Source organism: Accipiter gentilis, chromosome Z (genome assembly GCF_929443795.1).
Source record: "Accipiter gentilis chromosome Z, bAccGen1.1, whole genome shotgun sequence".
NCBI classification, from domain to species: Eukaryota; Metazoa; Chordata; class Aves; order Accipitriformes; family Accipitridae; genus Astur; species Astur gentilis.
The window spans coordinates 29,553,574-29,569,307 of NC_064919.1; the positions used below are offsets into that span (position 1 = coordinate 29,553,574).

A 15,734-nucleotide genomic window follows, 5' to 3' on the forward strand; every position below is an offset into this window, starting at 1 on the left:
CCCAGGGAAAAGGTTGATGTTGCTTCTTTCGGCCTATACTGGTAGCAGATTAAGAGCTACATTACTTTAATTAACATAGATACAAGTATCTAAACAAGCAGAGAGGTTAATGCTGTGTTGGCAGAAGTACATGACTGCCCTGGGCACAATGTAATTTAGTAATAAATAACCTTTAGTAATAAATAACCTTAAGCTAGTTCAGATCCTACAGCAGAAGACTACACAGCTGTAGGTTTGTTTTGTTCACTTTCAAAAGAATAAATGAGTTCCAAAACAAACAAAACCAGATCATTTTTGCATAAATAAATAGAAAAGTACCCACAATCAAAATGCTGATTTTATATTGTTTCCAAAACAAACACATCATCAGGACTTAAATGGAATTAAGATTTTATTAGAAATATGAAACAATGAAGATAGTAAAGAGAAAAGATAACTAATGTATTGAATTCCTGGTTCTGTAAGCCAAACAGGGAAGTTAACTGTTACTCTATTATGACTCTCTCTGGGTGCTAATATATCCCAATCCATGTGCCTCTTCAAAACAGGGAAATATACTTGGTAGAGGTGTTAATTGCATCTTTAAATACCATAAAGTAGATAAGAATTCAAGACCCAAGGCTTTTCTTCACTGGAAAAAAAAGAAGACACAAAGGAAGATTCTTCACTAAAAAAAGTAGCACTGTTTTTTTACAACTTCCTTTGAGAGAATTCTGACCTAAGCCAAATAACAGAGAATGAGGTGGAGAGAGCTACCGTAGTAGAGATAAAATACTGAAAAGCTGCCCAGAAAATGTGTTGTAAGGATCCCAGGTAATATATGTTGCATCTTATTTTACAGCTGCTTGACTCAAACCGAGTATTTTACTGACAAAATGTTGTGCCATGTTTTTGGGAGATAATCTTAGAAGGTGAGAGTGGGTCTGTGCACCAGCTGGTCTTTTAAATGAGAGGGGATGGCTTCAAGATGCTTGAAAAAAAAATGTTTTAAGTATGCATTTTTTGCCTTATCTACCTTCTCTGATGGCAAAAACTAACTTTCACAATTCAGAGAATGGCAGTTCTCAGACTTTTAAAAGGCAACTCTATTTCTTAAATCCACAGGTCTTACCTAGCATTCCTATGGTAGATTTATGTCTGATCAAAAATGTGAAGCCATGATACCATGCAACAGGAGAACTACGACTTGTGAGAGTGCAGAAGCTCTAGCTGATCAAATAGAAGAGTGTGAAGTTAGAAGGCAGTGACATTTTATAAACCTTGCACAAATTTAGCAATTTTTTTCTTTAAAATACTTGTTTATTTCTCTGCAAGTCATTCCAGTATGAATTTTATGATATTCTTTTGAGTTACCCATCAGTTTTTTCCTAGAATATAGTTTCCCATTCCCACTTCACAGAAACTTTGGATCAGAAAAAGACCTCCTAGTTAATCAGTTCTCGTGTCCTTATCCTAATTACAATTTGATCAAGCTCCATCTAAAGATTTAGAATTCACTAAATCCATTATAAGTTTGTTCCAAAACTCTCCTCTACTGAAGATTAAAAGCCTTCTAACTTCTAAGAGAAAATTAGTTATGGTCATTTTGCTCATTTGTTCTAAAATTTTCTGTTGCCTTTTTTTACTTGTCTGTACAGTTGCTTATTATTTCATGGAGCACTTCACTTTGCTAGACTGAACAAGCCTGTTCAGCAATAGACACATAAATCATAGGTTGTATTTGCCTTTTCCATGAGCAAACTCCATCTAGTCCAACAGATTATTCACCTCACAATCTCTTACCATTTTTATCTGAGCACTTTATATAGATACTTTCCTAGAAGCCAGTTGTATTTTGCCATTTTCACGTGGGTTGTATATCCAGTCTTGAATGTCAGGAGTTTAAACTTCTTTAATAGATTTAGGTAATGTCTCTTATTAAAGCAGTTTATAAAAGCTGGTTGGATCTACTGCATTTCTCTGTAAATTGCTTGTTGAGGAACAACAGTATTACTCAGGCAACATAACCAGTGCAAAAATACATCATATTTTATTACCTCTCTCTCTCCCTGTCCCTGTGGCTTTCTCCTAAAATCTGTATTCTACTAGCATGGTATAAACTCTTGAGAGTTCAATCCTATTTAATTCCCTGAATTATTCCATTCCCTATTTAATTCCCAGACTAGGCCTAGACCGGACGCTACAATGCTACCCTCCCCAATTTTTTAAAAAATGTTGTTGGTTTCAGCTTAACACACTGTTTTTCATAGCAAGCTCCACTCACTTCTCTTTTTCCCTTCCCTTCTGTCACCTTCCTGTGATGATAAAACCAAAACCATCAGTTGGGAGGGTGACAACTAGATGAAGATAACAACAAACTTAGCTGACCTGGCAGATCAAAGGAGGCTTTTATGTCTCCTTAGCAGTATAAGAATTTAGCAATTTCATGGATTATTCTTACTACTCTAGCATGTAGGCACTCTAGTGAAGGTCAGGATATTATTTCAAATGACATCCTACTTTTTTTTAATTAGGGAGGAGAAAAGAAAAATCAATAAAATGCAAACAAACACAGGCAAAAGAAGATTTTACTAATATACTATTCCTGAAACAAGTGAGTGTGCCAGCTGGTTTAGGCATATCTTCACACCTCTCAGGAGGCTGTTAACTGGGATATATCTTGATAACCAGCTGAGGATAAACCATTCCAGACTACAGCCTGAAATGATAATAAGCTAATTTCAGTGTTTGGGGGTCATCAGTGTCCAGCAGAGGAACGCTTCACTGGGGAGCAGCTATCTGAGCTCATGCGGGCTCAGGAAGGTCACTGCTGGATGTGGGGCTGGGGCAGCACCTGGCAGGGACCCCAAAGTGGCCAAGATGGAGGGGGGGGGGGGGGGGAACTGCCAGGGAAGCCTGTGGCCCTCCAGCTCCAGCCACCACCCACTGCCTCTGCAAGCTGCAGCAGCAGCAGGGGCAGCTGATTTCTCATTTGCAATTTATCTATACAAATACATAGACACATATTCTCTTTTAACCTACAGGTTTTCTTTTTGCAGAAGGTAATCTCTGTGTAGTTTCTGTGCTGCTAATGAATACTTGAAAACGTGTGCTTCTCTCTGAAGAGCTGTGACACCAGGGAAAGAGAGAATGATTGGGAATTCAGGAGGATGCCCTGGCTTTCACTGTGAAACCAAAGCCACTGGTGACATCTCCAGTTTCAGCCTTATTTCACTTGTCTCTAAAATGTGTTGAACTCTTGAAAGGAGAAGGACTCTTCAGGACAAACCCGTGCTGCCCAAAGATTAACACCAGTGGTGACAGTTGATTGATCCCTGGGCTCCTTCCCAGTTGTTCTTGTGCAGATGAGTAAAATAATTCCCACTACATGCAAACAAACTTGCCACTTCCTCGTACACTTGAGAAATTCTCATGGTTGATGTCTGCAACTGAATTAACTTGTTCAATGACTGGAAGCTCCTGCAGGTGGAAACTTTCTGTGGTACAGTTTATTTTTGTTGTTGGAGATGGGTTTCCACATCCCAGCAGGTCATGTGCCAACTCACTTGCCTAAAGTGGGAAAGCACCGTATCTGGAAAAACATTGCTTCCACTTTTTCCAAAGAACGTTTTCACTTTTTCTGGTTTCTTGGAAGAAACCTTCCTGAGGACTTCTTCCAGGTGCTTGATTTTTTAATCTCTTTTGTTTTTTTCGGGGCGAAAGCTGCTGCTAGCTGAAAGTGATGTGCCGCGGTCACTGCCGCTGCTGGGCAGTGCCACTCGCAGCCGCTGACCTCCGCCGCCTCACCGCCCCACGCCGGCGGCGCGCCGTCGTGCCACGCCGGCGGAGGCCGCCACGGCACGCTCCCACCAGACCCTCCGCGGGACGGCCAAAGCAGGACTCGGGGTGGGCGCCTGAACTCGACACGAAACGCAACCCAGCCCGCCCCGCGCCCCGGGCTGATCCGCCCGACGTTCGCGTTAATCGCGTTAACGTTAGGTGCCTCCCGGTGCGGGGAGCTTCCTTCAGGGGCTGCCCCGGCTGGCAGAGAGACGCGGGCCAGGGCCCGGCGGGGCTGGAGGCCGTGTCACCGGGCGGCCGAGCGGCGGGTGCAGGGCGAGGGGGAGCGGCAAGGCACGCTGGCACTGCAGCCCCCTCCTCGGCGCGGGCTCCGCGGTGACCCCGCCGACGCAGGGGTCTCGCCAGGCGGTGGGAACCGCCGGACACGGCACCCAGCAGGGCGGGGTCGGGTCGGGCCGGGCCGCCCTCCTCGGAAGGAGGGGGAAAGCGCCGCCAACTGCCCCCGTCGGGGCCGGCCCGTTCTCGGGTATTTAGAGGAGCGTTGCTCCTGCCGTCGCTTGCAGGCGGTGCTGGGCAGCGTCTTCGTAGCGCTATGAAGGGTGACGGCATCGAGAACCCGGTGTTTGAGCCACCCAGCCCCGACCTCCGCCGCCAGCGCCAGGCGAGCCCGGCCGGGGCAGATGCCGGCGTCCCTGAGGCTGAGGAGGGGCCCTGCGGGTGGGGCCGCTGCGCACCTAAGGCTCTGCAGCTCTGCAACAATCCTGAGGGCTACCTGGCTGCCTACAGCCTCCTGGCTGTCTTCCAAGGTAACCTGTCCCTGCCGCCTTGTCCGGAGCCGCAGGCCTGCTGTACTCCTCTCCACCTTCCCTGTGGGACCTGGCCCCTGCAGGCCTTCCGCTGCCCTGGGCACATCTTGCTCTCTCCATCCTGGAGCTGCAGGGGAGGCCAAGTGGGAGCCTGGGCTTGGGAAGGCAGGGGAAGTAGTGGTGGTGATTTGGGTCGTGGGGAGGGGGAGGCAGGGTTCCTCCAGCTGCCTGAGTCTGGTGCTGTTGCTGAAAAGTGACAGTAGTGGCTTCACTAGGGGAAGAAAGTACTGTAATGCCCTGGATAGGGAAGCTGCTCATACAGTGTTACTCTCTGTACTTAACTCTGTTCCTCCTTTTCTTCTTTTTCTGCCTACCTTTTTGACCACTGATGAGTCCGTGGTCCCATCTGCTCTGTGCTTCATGCTCTCCTCTAGACTGCGTCCCCATTGCTCACAGGGAAATTAGTGCTCCATATGTGCCTCACAGGTTGAGACATATAACCCAAGGAATAAAACACACGATATAAACCAATAGACAAAACTTTAGTGCCCTAGCATGTACTTTGTTACCTGCCTGACAATTAAGAAAGTACCTTGGTGTGGTTGGGTGGGACTTTGGGTAATTAAGATGGCTTTAAAAAATCTGGTTTTGTTCTGTGGATCCCAGTGCAATCATCTTTCTAACACTTACCTAATGGCTTAACTTAGCCTTGGGGGGAACCTGAAGTTTAGCTTGCTCTTAATTTCTGTTGTTTACCTTCACATATTCTTGTCCATATTTTTGGTTTTCTCTAACAAGATGTGTTAGGATCTTGGCAAGCCTTAGGCTTAGAAAGTGGTAATAATGGCTGGGGGGGAGAAGAAGCATTAGTGTACCAAATGTACAAACTTGAGGTTTGTAAAGCTTAGATATTCTTCTGTCAAAAGGAGCTATTGGATTAATGTTCAGAACCCTTCAACTTTATTGGACTAGCTAGAAAAGAAAACTTGTTTCCTGAAAAACTGAGGCTTTAAAGCTCATCCTGTTTGCTCCTAAAGAATGAGACTGCTGTAGAGGTGTGGGGGAACATGGGGAAGAGATTCAGTGCTAGAAGAGCAGGCAGACTGTGCTAAAGACGGGTGGAATATGGATGGCTGTGTTCATGCCTGGAACCACACTGAGGTAACTGAGGTGGTCTGAGAAGAACTGAGTAGAAGGTTCTGCTTAAAACCTAGAAGGATCTGACTGCTACTTGTGTCACTTGGAAAATCCTTAGAACAACCAGTGTCTTTCAGTAGGTGTTTCCATGCACTCTTTCTGATTTCAAGGTGTTTAGAATCTGATCTTTTCTTAACATACACATGTTGTGTTAGAAAAGTATCTACAGAGTTTTGGGCAGAGCCTGTTGTTCCTTACTTGTATTTGAAAGGCTGTGCTACAGCTGGAAGGACCAGGAGGTGGTTACTGTTGCAGTTGTCCTGCTGTTAGCTCAGATTTATTTTCTCTAACATAGTAAAAGAAAGGGAGGAGTGGAAGAACTTGTTACATGGTAGATTTCAGTGGCAGCTGATTACTAGAAGACTTTTAGATCATGCAAACTAGACTTGAATATTTCCAGCACTTCTACATTTGCTATAGCAATATTTCTTAAAATCCAGTTTGCTGTGCTGATCCAATTGTCTGCTCAGCTGAACAATGAATTAAGTATCATTTAAATTTTATCTCTTATTAATAGTGTTGATACATTCCCAGTCATAAAAAGGCCTTGTATATTCTCTGTCCCCTCAGGGTGCTATGGGTGTTGGTTATGCCATTTATCCTGGTCGTCGTCCTGTGGTACCTATCTAATCTAGTTCAGATTTAGGACCTTAATGTAAGGAAACTTCTGATGCTCATTTTGAAAGCTGATGTAGGCATGGCTATTATGGACCCTGTGGTATTCTTAATGATGTGTTATCTGGATTTTCTGAACAAATATCTTTCCTTTGGCTAGATTGTAGAAAGGAAATCCGGCACTGTAGACTCAAGTTGCAACTCTTTTTGAGAAGCAGAAAAAACATGAATCGCTTTCAGACAAGAAATTAAGTGCTGCATGTGAAACTTTGGGAAAATATTTAGGTCTTGAAGCTTCAGAGTTTAGATAAAAGCACACAAAACAACACTGGGATTTTGAAGTTACATGAGCTACTACTCTAGCTTTGGGTTCAATTACTTAATTCACCCTCCAAATTACAGGAAACCATCACTGAGTAAGATAAAATATATCTACAAAACCTGCTAATGTACATCTAGGAAAGGCTATTTCCTAATATGCCAAAGAACAATGCAGTAGTAGTTAACACACTTTTAATGTATGTAAGTTGTTATACTAGACTTTTTACACAATGAGTGAACATAGGTAGTTATCCGCAGTGACGTGGTACACACATGTAGATTTTTATGTGTGTGTGTCTAACTGAAGGCATGTATTTATTAGATTATTTTCTAGCTGCCCTAGGAAAGAGGTTATTGTTACCATTAGCACCTGATATGCTGTAATTCAGCTCCTCAGAAGATTCCAGGTGAAACTTAACTCTTCATTTCTGGCTGTTTCTATTTCAAGTACGTGTGAAACCTGTATTTCCAGAATAGAAAACACTTCTTTGTGTAGAACATAGTTACATGACTAATACCTGCTTTCTGTATGGCACTTAGAGTTGCATAAATGTATGATTGCATCTTGTAATACAAAACCAGGATGTGCTGCAGTTCATAGCTGTAGTAGCAAACAAGGTAGAAGTTATCCCACTATTTTGAGTGCAGGAAGGGCTGTTTCTAACTCATGTCAGGAATAATTTTATTAAACAAACCAACAGAACCACTGTTTGATACTGGTCCAGTCTAATCTGTCTGAAAAATTTGGATAGCGCTAATATTTTGTACCCTGATCAGATTTGTTAAGGGAAAGATTTTAAAATAATTTTTATGTTTTTGTTTTTTTTTTCTTTTTTGATTGGGTGTCTGCAAACCACTGCTTTAAAGCCACCATACTTATAACAACTGTAAAGCATGTTTTTTTCTGTTAGAGATGAAGAAAAAATGCTCTTGTTTTTTCTTAGAGCAAATGAAGTTGGTTTATGATTAATCTGGATTTTGTGGGTCAGTACACACTGTACCTAAACTCCTAAACAGATGTGGCAGGACAATAACGTTTTGGATGAGAATAGTTAAAAATAATTTCTATGTTACTATTGAAGTGTTGCGATGTCCTTGTAGAATTTGTTTTTCACATCAAGTTAGTACCAGCCAGGTTCCATGTTTCCTGAAGAGATTTTAGTGATTAATCACTAGATGATGGCATTGAGAAGTTATACTGCCATACATCACATTTACATTTTTACAGATGAAATCTAATTAGCCAATAAAATTAACTGCAAGGTTTTATGTCTTTTAGGATGTAAATTAAGGGTGGCAGCTTAAACTACAGGTAAAAGACAATGTCTTCTGGTTCTGTAACCAACTTACTATGTAGCACACCTACTTCATGTGAATGTTTTAAGGGCTTAGTAAATGTTTGAAGTGCTGGCAAAGGGGAAGAACTTATTTGTTCATTCCTTCACGCTAGTATTGTTCTTTGGTCAATGCTCCTTAAGAAAAGAAAGCTGCCAAATGTATAAATAATGGCAGTGGAGGAACACCTGAATACCTCTGTTATTCCCATATGAATTTAAGTGTGGTGGTCAGACTGACAGGTGAAATTGTCATCCTTGATAAAGAGGCTGTAGCAGAGTATTAGAAAATTAAGACTGTGTCAAGAGCTGCCTCCTTATAGAAAGCTGAAGTGTTTCGTTATGGTGGGGATCGCACTGGTAAGAAAACAGCTGGTTGATCACACACTTGGAGTAATTTTTTTTAGTATGTAGAGCACTTAAGCAGACCTGTTGAAATTCAGCCTGTGTAGTTGCACTTCTGGGTGGTGCAGTGCCTGTTGAAAACTAACTTAAATCTGTTACTGTTCCCAGTCATCTGTCCTTCTGTTCTGTTTTTGGAATGATAGTAGAGAATCAGAGGAAGGATAACTGTAGGGCCTGTGTCATGGGAGATGCTCATCTATCATCTGTGAGGTTGCAGAACTCTTATTTGAAACTGTGACTCCAAGTTTTCCTAACTTTTTTCCAGGGTATATATTTTATTACAGGCCCAGTTTAATTAGACTACCATGAAGTTTTCTGACACTGTGGTGAAGTACAGCTATTCATCTCACTTGTAACAGAATCCTGTTCTGGGACTGTTAAAAGAAAACTCCTCTAAGTTTTAACTGTTCGGTGTTTCACATACAAAATGAGGCAGGGTGGGAGATTCAAGTTAGTATCTACAAACAACACTTTTCTAAAAATGGACAGTGTGTATAAGCATGCACTGGCAGTTGCAGCTTACTTGCTTCTACTTTTGGATCAGTTTTTTGGAATTTACCTGGGCTGAAGCAGAGCAGCTTGTGCAAGGCCTTTTTTCCAGGTTGTCTGATACTTCTACTTCAAGGAACCTCAAGATTCAGAGGGCAAACTGTTTCCTCAGTTAATCACCTCAGTTGCTCTGAAAGAGCTGCAAAGTATTTTTAAGTAACTTTATACTTTTTTGTATTACAGGGGAAGGATGTCTGTTTAAAAGCCTTCTTGTATCTTCCCTTTGTGATGGCAGGGAGGAAATTATGTTTGTTTGACAATCATTGTTTGAAAGCTATATCCTGAACTTGCTTCAGTTGTAGCTTGTATTCTAATGCAAGTCAGTCTTAACTAATTTACTTTTAATTTATACAGTATCTTATGACACTGTAATGTATTCTGTTTGAGGTCTGTCTGTACTTTGAACTGAATCTGGAACATTAATATGTGAACAGAGTTTGAGGCATGGTATTTTGCTGGCTTAATACTTAAATGTTGAATCTTTAATGCCCACAGGAGAGAAAAACATTGAATAGGTCCTGTGCAGTTTGGCTGGCTTAAGTTGGCAATGTACCAATCCACTATACACCTGGATTTTAAAGCTAATAAATACCTTAAAATGTAACTTTGTAAATATATTAATTTTAACCCTTCCATCACACAATGATGGGTTTACCCTTGGAACTCTATCAAATTAATGTATCTTTGACTAATTATCTCTTTTTTTTTTTTTGTAGGTATTGTGGTAAATGGCCTGATTAACATTAGTATTTCGACAATTGAGAAGCGTTATGAATTGAACAGTTCCCTCACTGGCTTAATCTCTGCAAGCTATGACATTGCTTTTTGTGTATTGTCACTGTTTGTATCTTTCTTTGGAGAAAGAGGGCACAAACCACAATGGCTTGCTTTCTCAGCATTTATGCTAGGATTGGGCTCACTTACATTTTCCTTGCCACACTTCAGTAGTGGAAAATATCACTATGGAGCTAAACTTGAAGGTAAGCTTATCCTTATGTTTTGAAAATTATTTTTAAAAAAATAAAATCTCTGTAGCATCTTGGTGCAACTCTTAATTTGGTACAACATAGTTAATCTCTGTCAAAGTCCTAAAAATAGAGTATTATCTCTAACACTGAAAACAGAATGTTTCTGTGAAATCTGTAACTTCAAGAGCTGTCTCTTCACAGCAGACTTTCTTTTTCAGAAGAGATCTGAGTGTCAATGTCAGTTCTTATAAGCAACAATTGAATAAAATGCTTTTTTGACTTGCATTGATGAATGCAATTAAAATTCACTTTGAGTAAAAAATGATCTGGCATTTCTTTGTGAATAGGAATCCAAGTTAAGTTAGTGATGTAGAATAAATGTTAAAGGAAAGCTGTTAGATTTACCATCTTCTTGTTGAAAGGTGACTACATGTAGTTCTTTTGGGTTTTGAACTATTAAAGGCATCTTGAGTAATTAACAAGTTTCACTAAGTTCTAAAATGTTGATTCAAACTTGTAGGTTTCTTTGAAACAAAGAGGGAACAAGCAGTACTGACCTATACTGAGCAAAGCAGTATTGAAATAGTGGGAGCAGCCAGTTCTCAGATCTTGCATATCTTTTCTCATAAAACAAGACTTTAAGTGCAATGTGCTTAATACCAACTATTTGCATCTCAACTTAGTGGCACACCTGTAACTATTAAAGAAACATTCAGATATGTTTAAAGCAGGATGACTTAATCTTTTAGGATTGTCTTAATTGTTATTGCAGTGTTTAATCAGATTTATGCCTTCACTGACTAAGCATATTAGAGTGCTCACTAAAAAAATCAGTAGGTATTAAGCAATCTGATGGAAAGTTCTCAGTCTTCTGGTTGTTGATTCTCAAATTAGGTTTTTAAGTGTTAATCATGTCACACACTTCCATGAACTGTCCTGACATCAACCATTAGTTAAATAACTTTGGTAAGCTATTGTTCCCCATCTAATAAATGAGGATCTGAGGCAGAAGTTAATTGAACTTTTAACTGAACAAGGCCAAAAGCAAAAACTCTTCAGGGCTGGAGGCTGTGAGCAGATGATTGCTTGTTACCCTTTAGTAGAGGGGCAACAGCTTACTTGCTCCTGGCTCTATGTATAGTCCCATTTCTCTACAATTTCAGTTTCAGTATTACCCTCTCTACTTCACTAGTATGGAAGGGAAGCTGAATTTAACAAAAAAAGTCCCAATCTGATCTAAGGTTTGGTTTTGGGTTTTTTGTTGTTGTTGTTTTTTTTAATTGAAATAAGATACTGACAGGGTGGGAGTGTGAAGGGAGATGGCCAACTATTGCAACTGACCTCTCCCCCTCCTACCAATTTTGGTTGAAATCTCAAAGAATCTGTTTCATCAAACATCTGCCACTTCATCTGCCATTAAAGATACTGTAGGTGTTGATATCTTATTAGGGGTCATGGAACATGTACTTGCTTCTTCATGGCACTGTAAGCTGACTGCATTCATACTGTTTTTACTGCTGTAATGTTGGTACCTATGCTACAACTGTGGTGAGCAGAGTTAAGGACTTAATCTGACTTAAACAAAAAACTATCTAAGATAAATGATTACAGAGTGCAGGGAATGTCTGCACCATGACATATGTGATGTAAATGTGCAGGTGCTGTGCAACAGCATCCTTTAACAGTTAAATAAACCACAGTATGTGATTTTTATAGGATAGCTGGTTTAGCTAGTTCTGATGTTGATGAAGAATCTTAGCAATACATTTAGTTGGAGAATTTAATAGCACCACACCCCCAAAACCTTCCTTGTTGCTTATTTGTTTGGATGAGTAGTTTACAGAGATTTTAATGTATTGGGAGTAAACTCTTTTTTTTTTTTTTTTAATTTGATGCTTTATATTAAAATCTACCACCTAATTTATTTTTGAACCATTCCTACTTGAAACTGGTTACTTGATTATTTATGTTCATCTGTTATATGTAAGTATGGTGAGTTTCACCTGCATGACAACTTCAAAGGATAGTTCCGTGCAATATTCGATATGGCTGCTGGGTTGGTTAATTAATAGATCTAGTCTGGAATACAAAATACATCTAGCCTCCAGTATAAGGCTTGGAGACTTCCTGGAACTTACTGTTTTACCTTGAGATATTAATTTACTTTTATTCTGAGTATATACATAGTCTACTCTACAAAACTATTCAACTGGAAATATTTATCATAGTAACACTCTTTAGAAATAGTTTAATCCATTTCCTATTCGAAGAGTAGATAACCAATGCTCTAATTACAAAAATTTTTAGCCACAGCAGACATGTCTTGTCTATCTCCAGAAAGACTTCAGACTCAAATTTGTAACACAGATGTAACCCGCTATTTGTTCTGATAACTTTTTAGGTTAGGTGGTGTCGCCAGTGTCTCAGCTGTCTCTTATATTTGTAGTCAGGAGCTCCATCTAGTGGTTTGTCTGTAATGAAACCATTCTGTATTTGATTACCCATAGGCAGTGCAAAGGACTGTAAAAACTGCAGATGCTATAAGCAATGTACTTTTAAACTTTGTCTCGGATCTTATTGAAACATGTCTACATTTGTAAAAGATGTCTGTCACAGCAAATGTGAAATGTAGATCTTCAATTGACACAGGGAAGATAACTTTATTGTGAAGACAGTCAAGTATTGGAACAGGTTACTCAGACTGTGCAGTCTGTATCTTTGGGGGTTTTCAAGACCCTGCTGAGTAAAGTCCTGAGCAACTTGGTGTGCATTCAGTTTTGACACCATTTGGTTTAGGAGGTTGGACTACATAACTCCCTGATGCCTCTACCAACCTGAATTATTCATGAGTCCCTTCAGTAACAGGATGTGAATATCTTTGGAAAAAAGAAGTATCTTTGTTTAATAACAAGTCTTAGCCATTTGAGTTGAAATGTATGTGGTGTGATTTGAGAAGAGGGAGAATGACTTGAACACCTTTCTTCAGTTCTCAGTTCTACTGGAAACTCAGGTGGTGAATAAGTCATTTAGGATCTGAGAGTTAGTGAGTCCTCTCAGAAGGGTGTTAATTGATCTTCCTTCCCAGAACATGCCAAGGACAACTAGAGAGTGAAGAAGACTGAGACAGTTGAGTACTAAAGGCAACAGAATATGTGTGATGTCAGCTTCTAATCTGACTGTTTTGTCTTGCACCATCAATATGTCTGTGGCTTTTCTGTTGCTTTTGCTCTCTGAAGAGACTATCTGATTAGCCAAATGATGGATAGTGCTGCTGTTCTCTACACGGCTTGGTCTATTTCTCTATACCACTTAGATGTTATGTAATACTGTAACATCTGCCTTTAGAAACTAAGAAGTTAGTCTTCATTCAGCATGTTCATTGAAGCTTTGAGTGACTTTCCCATTCAAGACTTAAAGGGGAGACAGATTTTTAAGTTTAAAAAGAAGTAGAAACCAAGCTGTTCTTTATTTCTCACTCCTTACAATTCTCTTTAAAGTATTCCCTGCCCCCCTCAAAAGACAAAAACTGCCCACACCTACTAGCTGCAGTTTAAGATGTGAGTAAAGCTAGTCTTGACCTGTCTTTCTTCTAATTAATGTGATTGCTTAAGCATCTCACAGCTGGTTCCACCTTCTTGGTTAGTATGTTGCATTAGATATTTGGGAATATTTTGGCCTTTACATAACTTGGATTCAGGTAGATGTGTTAGATTAAAGCATGCAATAAAGTTTTTAATAACCATCTCTGTTGGATGGTGTTGCCTTTAATGCAGTTTTGATTTTTAAAATGCAAGTCTAATCCACTGACTTTTAGAAGGGAAAACAAGTTTAATGAGAAAAGGTAGTTAAAAATGGTCAGTCACCCATCTTAAACTCTCCCAGAGCTTGGCTTATCTCAGATTAGACTTTCTTGATAATTTACAAGCCAGTGCCTTCTCTCTCTACCATTCTTACAGCAGCAGCAAACAGGCATGTGGATCTAATCCAGGTTAGATTTAACCTGTGTCACTTTACCCATCTGCTTAAACCTTGGACGGACACAAGAAGGGGATGACATGAATTGCTAAGGAAGAGAAAGCAAACTGTTGTTTAGAAGTTCTGACTTATGCTGGTTTAAACTAATCTCATAGTCTTGTGGTAAACTGTCTGCTTTTAAAAATGTTTCTTGGAAACATTAAATGTGGTCCATGACTCCACTCAGCAAGTGCATGTGTATTTGCTGACTTCAAAAAAAACCCACAAACCAAAACCAAAAAGCTCATAGCTCATGCAAATAAAAGGATTATAATTGTTTTAAAGTTCATATTGATGGTTCTCTTAATTTTGTAGTTAGACCTGATTATGTGGTTCTGAAAACAAACTAGTGTGATAAACTTCTCTCATCTCAACATCAGGATAAATTTCCTAGGGCATTTAAATTGAAGAACTAGAAAACTGAAGGAGAGAGGCTATAATCAATTAGTTACACAATGGCATAGGTTTTTAGGGTGATGGGAACTGAGACATTGGGGGAGGGGATGGGGATTCATGAAGAACCACAGTCTGTCAGAGTTTGATTGCCATTACTGTATGTAATCTGCTTGTTTCATAAAGCTATTTCTAGATATCAAATTAGGCTACACTTTTGTCATTTAACATCTTTCATGGCATTTTCTTACTCTGCTTTACTTGTTTTCTGATGTGTATATTTTAACAAGGTACTATTATTTGTGTACTACAATAAAATAACTAGTTAATGCTGTTTTAGACTTGCTCAAAGGTATTAGAGGCTAATATAACTGCAGGTATATTCTATATACGTGCTGTACATGAATATGTGTACGCTAACAAGATAGCATAAGATACAGTGTCCTTTTATAGTTGGTTTTAGATGCTGTGCATGTAAATAGTACAAAGTTAACCTGATTCAAGACTTAATTTCCTGCAGAAAAGAGGAATATTGCTAAAGAAAGCAGATTGAAAATAAATAGAATATATACTCTAAAAACTTTAGTTTTCAGAATATTGATTCATAATAAATGTTCCCCATGTGGCTTCAGTATAGCATTAAAATGAGGATTGTTCCTAAGTGGAAAGGAAGGAAAATTTTAATGGCTTCTCCTGAAGTGAGGTTTTCCTATCACTCTATACTGGCCGGTTTCTGTGCAATGCCACTGAATCACCTGTTGTGTGCTACATGATTGCATCATGACTATGGTACTGTTCCTTCTGGAGGCAGGCATGATAAAGCCCATGGATGACTTCATAACATCAGTGTTCTCTTTTAATATCTTCTGTGTGGCAAGCACTTCCATGTATTTTATGTCCTGTGGGCCCAAATTGTGGGCAAGCTTGCCCTTTGTTTGCTTAAGTAAAAAGTGTTCTCAAATATAAAAGGACCTGAGAAAAATGATGTAATAATTTTGTAGCAAAGTATTGAGAACTAGTCAGTCTACTCATCTGATCTGAAGGGTGTTTTCATATATTTGCTCCATATGGCTTGTTTCCACCAAACTGATGGATTTATCCTCTTCCTTAGGGTTGTACGCTCTCTGTGGAAAAACCTGGAAAGAACCATGCTCTTCTTTTTGATCTTGTAACTTGGGACTGTCTGCTACTAAAAGTGCAATGATAGCAAGAGGAAGGAGAAGAGAAAACATACTCCCTGTCTTCACTTCCTCTTTTCTCTTTCCTCCTCATGGTGCCAAACATTACAGGAGCAGATGCAACCTTAGGCTGTTCTACCTCTGCTTCCCTCTGTGGGTGTGTGTGTACACAAA

The 15,734-nt window shown here is 39.8% G+C and overlaps 1 protein-coding gene across 6 annotated transcripts in view; it reads left to right on the plus strand.

Annotated features, from left to right (window-relative positions):
- The first annotated feature begins 4,275 nt into the window (after positions 1–4,275).
- The window catches only part of SLCO4C1 (solute carrier organic anion transporter family member 4C1), a 33,647-nt gene continuing 22,188 nt past the window's right edge, over positions 4,276–15,734 (plus strand). For all 6 annotated transcript variants that reach the window (XR_007505161.1, XR_007505162.1, XM_049796335.1 and 3 more), the window contains exons 1-2: positions 4,276–4,586; positions 9,724–9,987. Coding sequence is in view for 4 of the 6 variants with exons in the window: in XM_049796335.1 (XP_049652292.1) it covers positions 4,373–4,586; positions 9,724–9,987 (478 nt within the window). In the remaining 2 variants the exon portion in view is untranslated. The remainder of the gene's footprint in view (positions 4,587–9,723; positions 9,988–15,734) is intronic.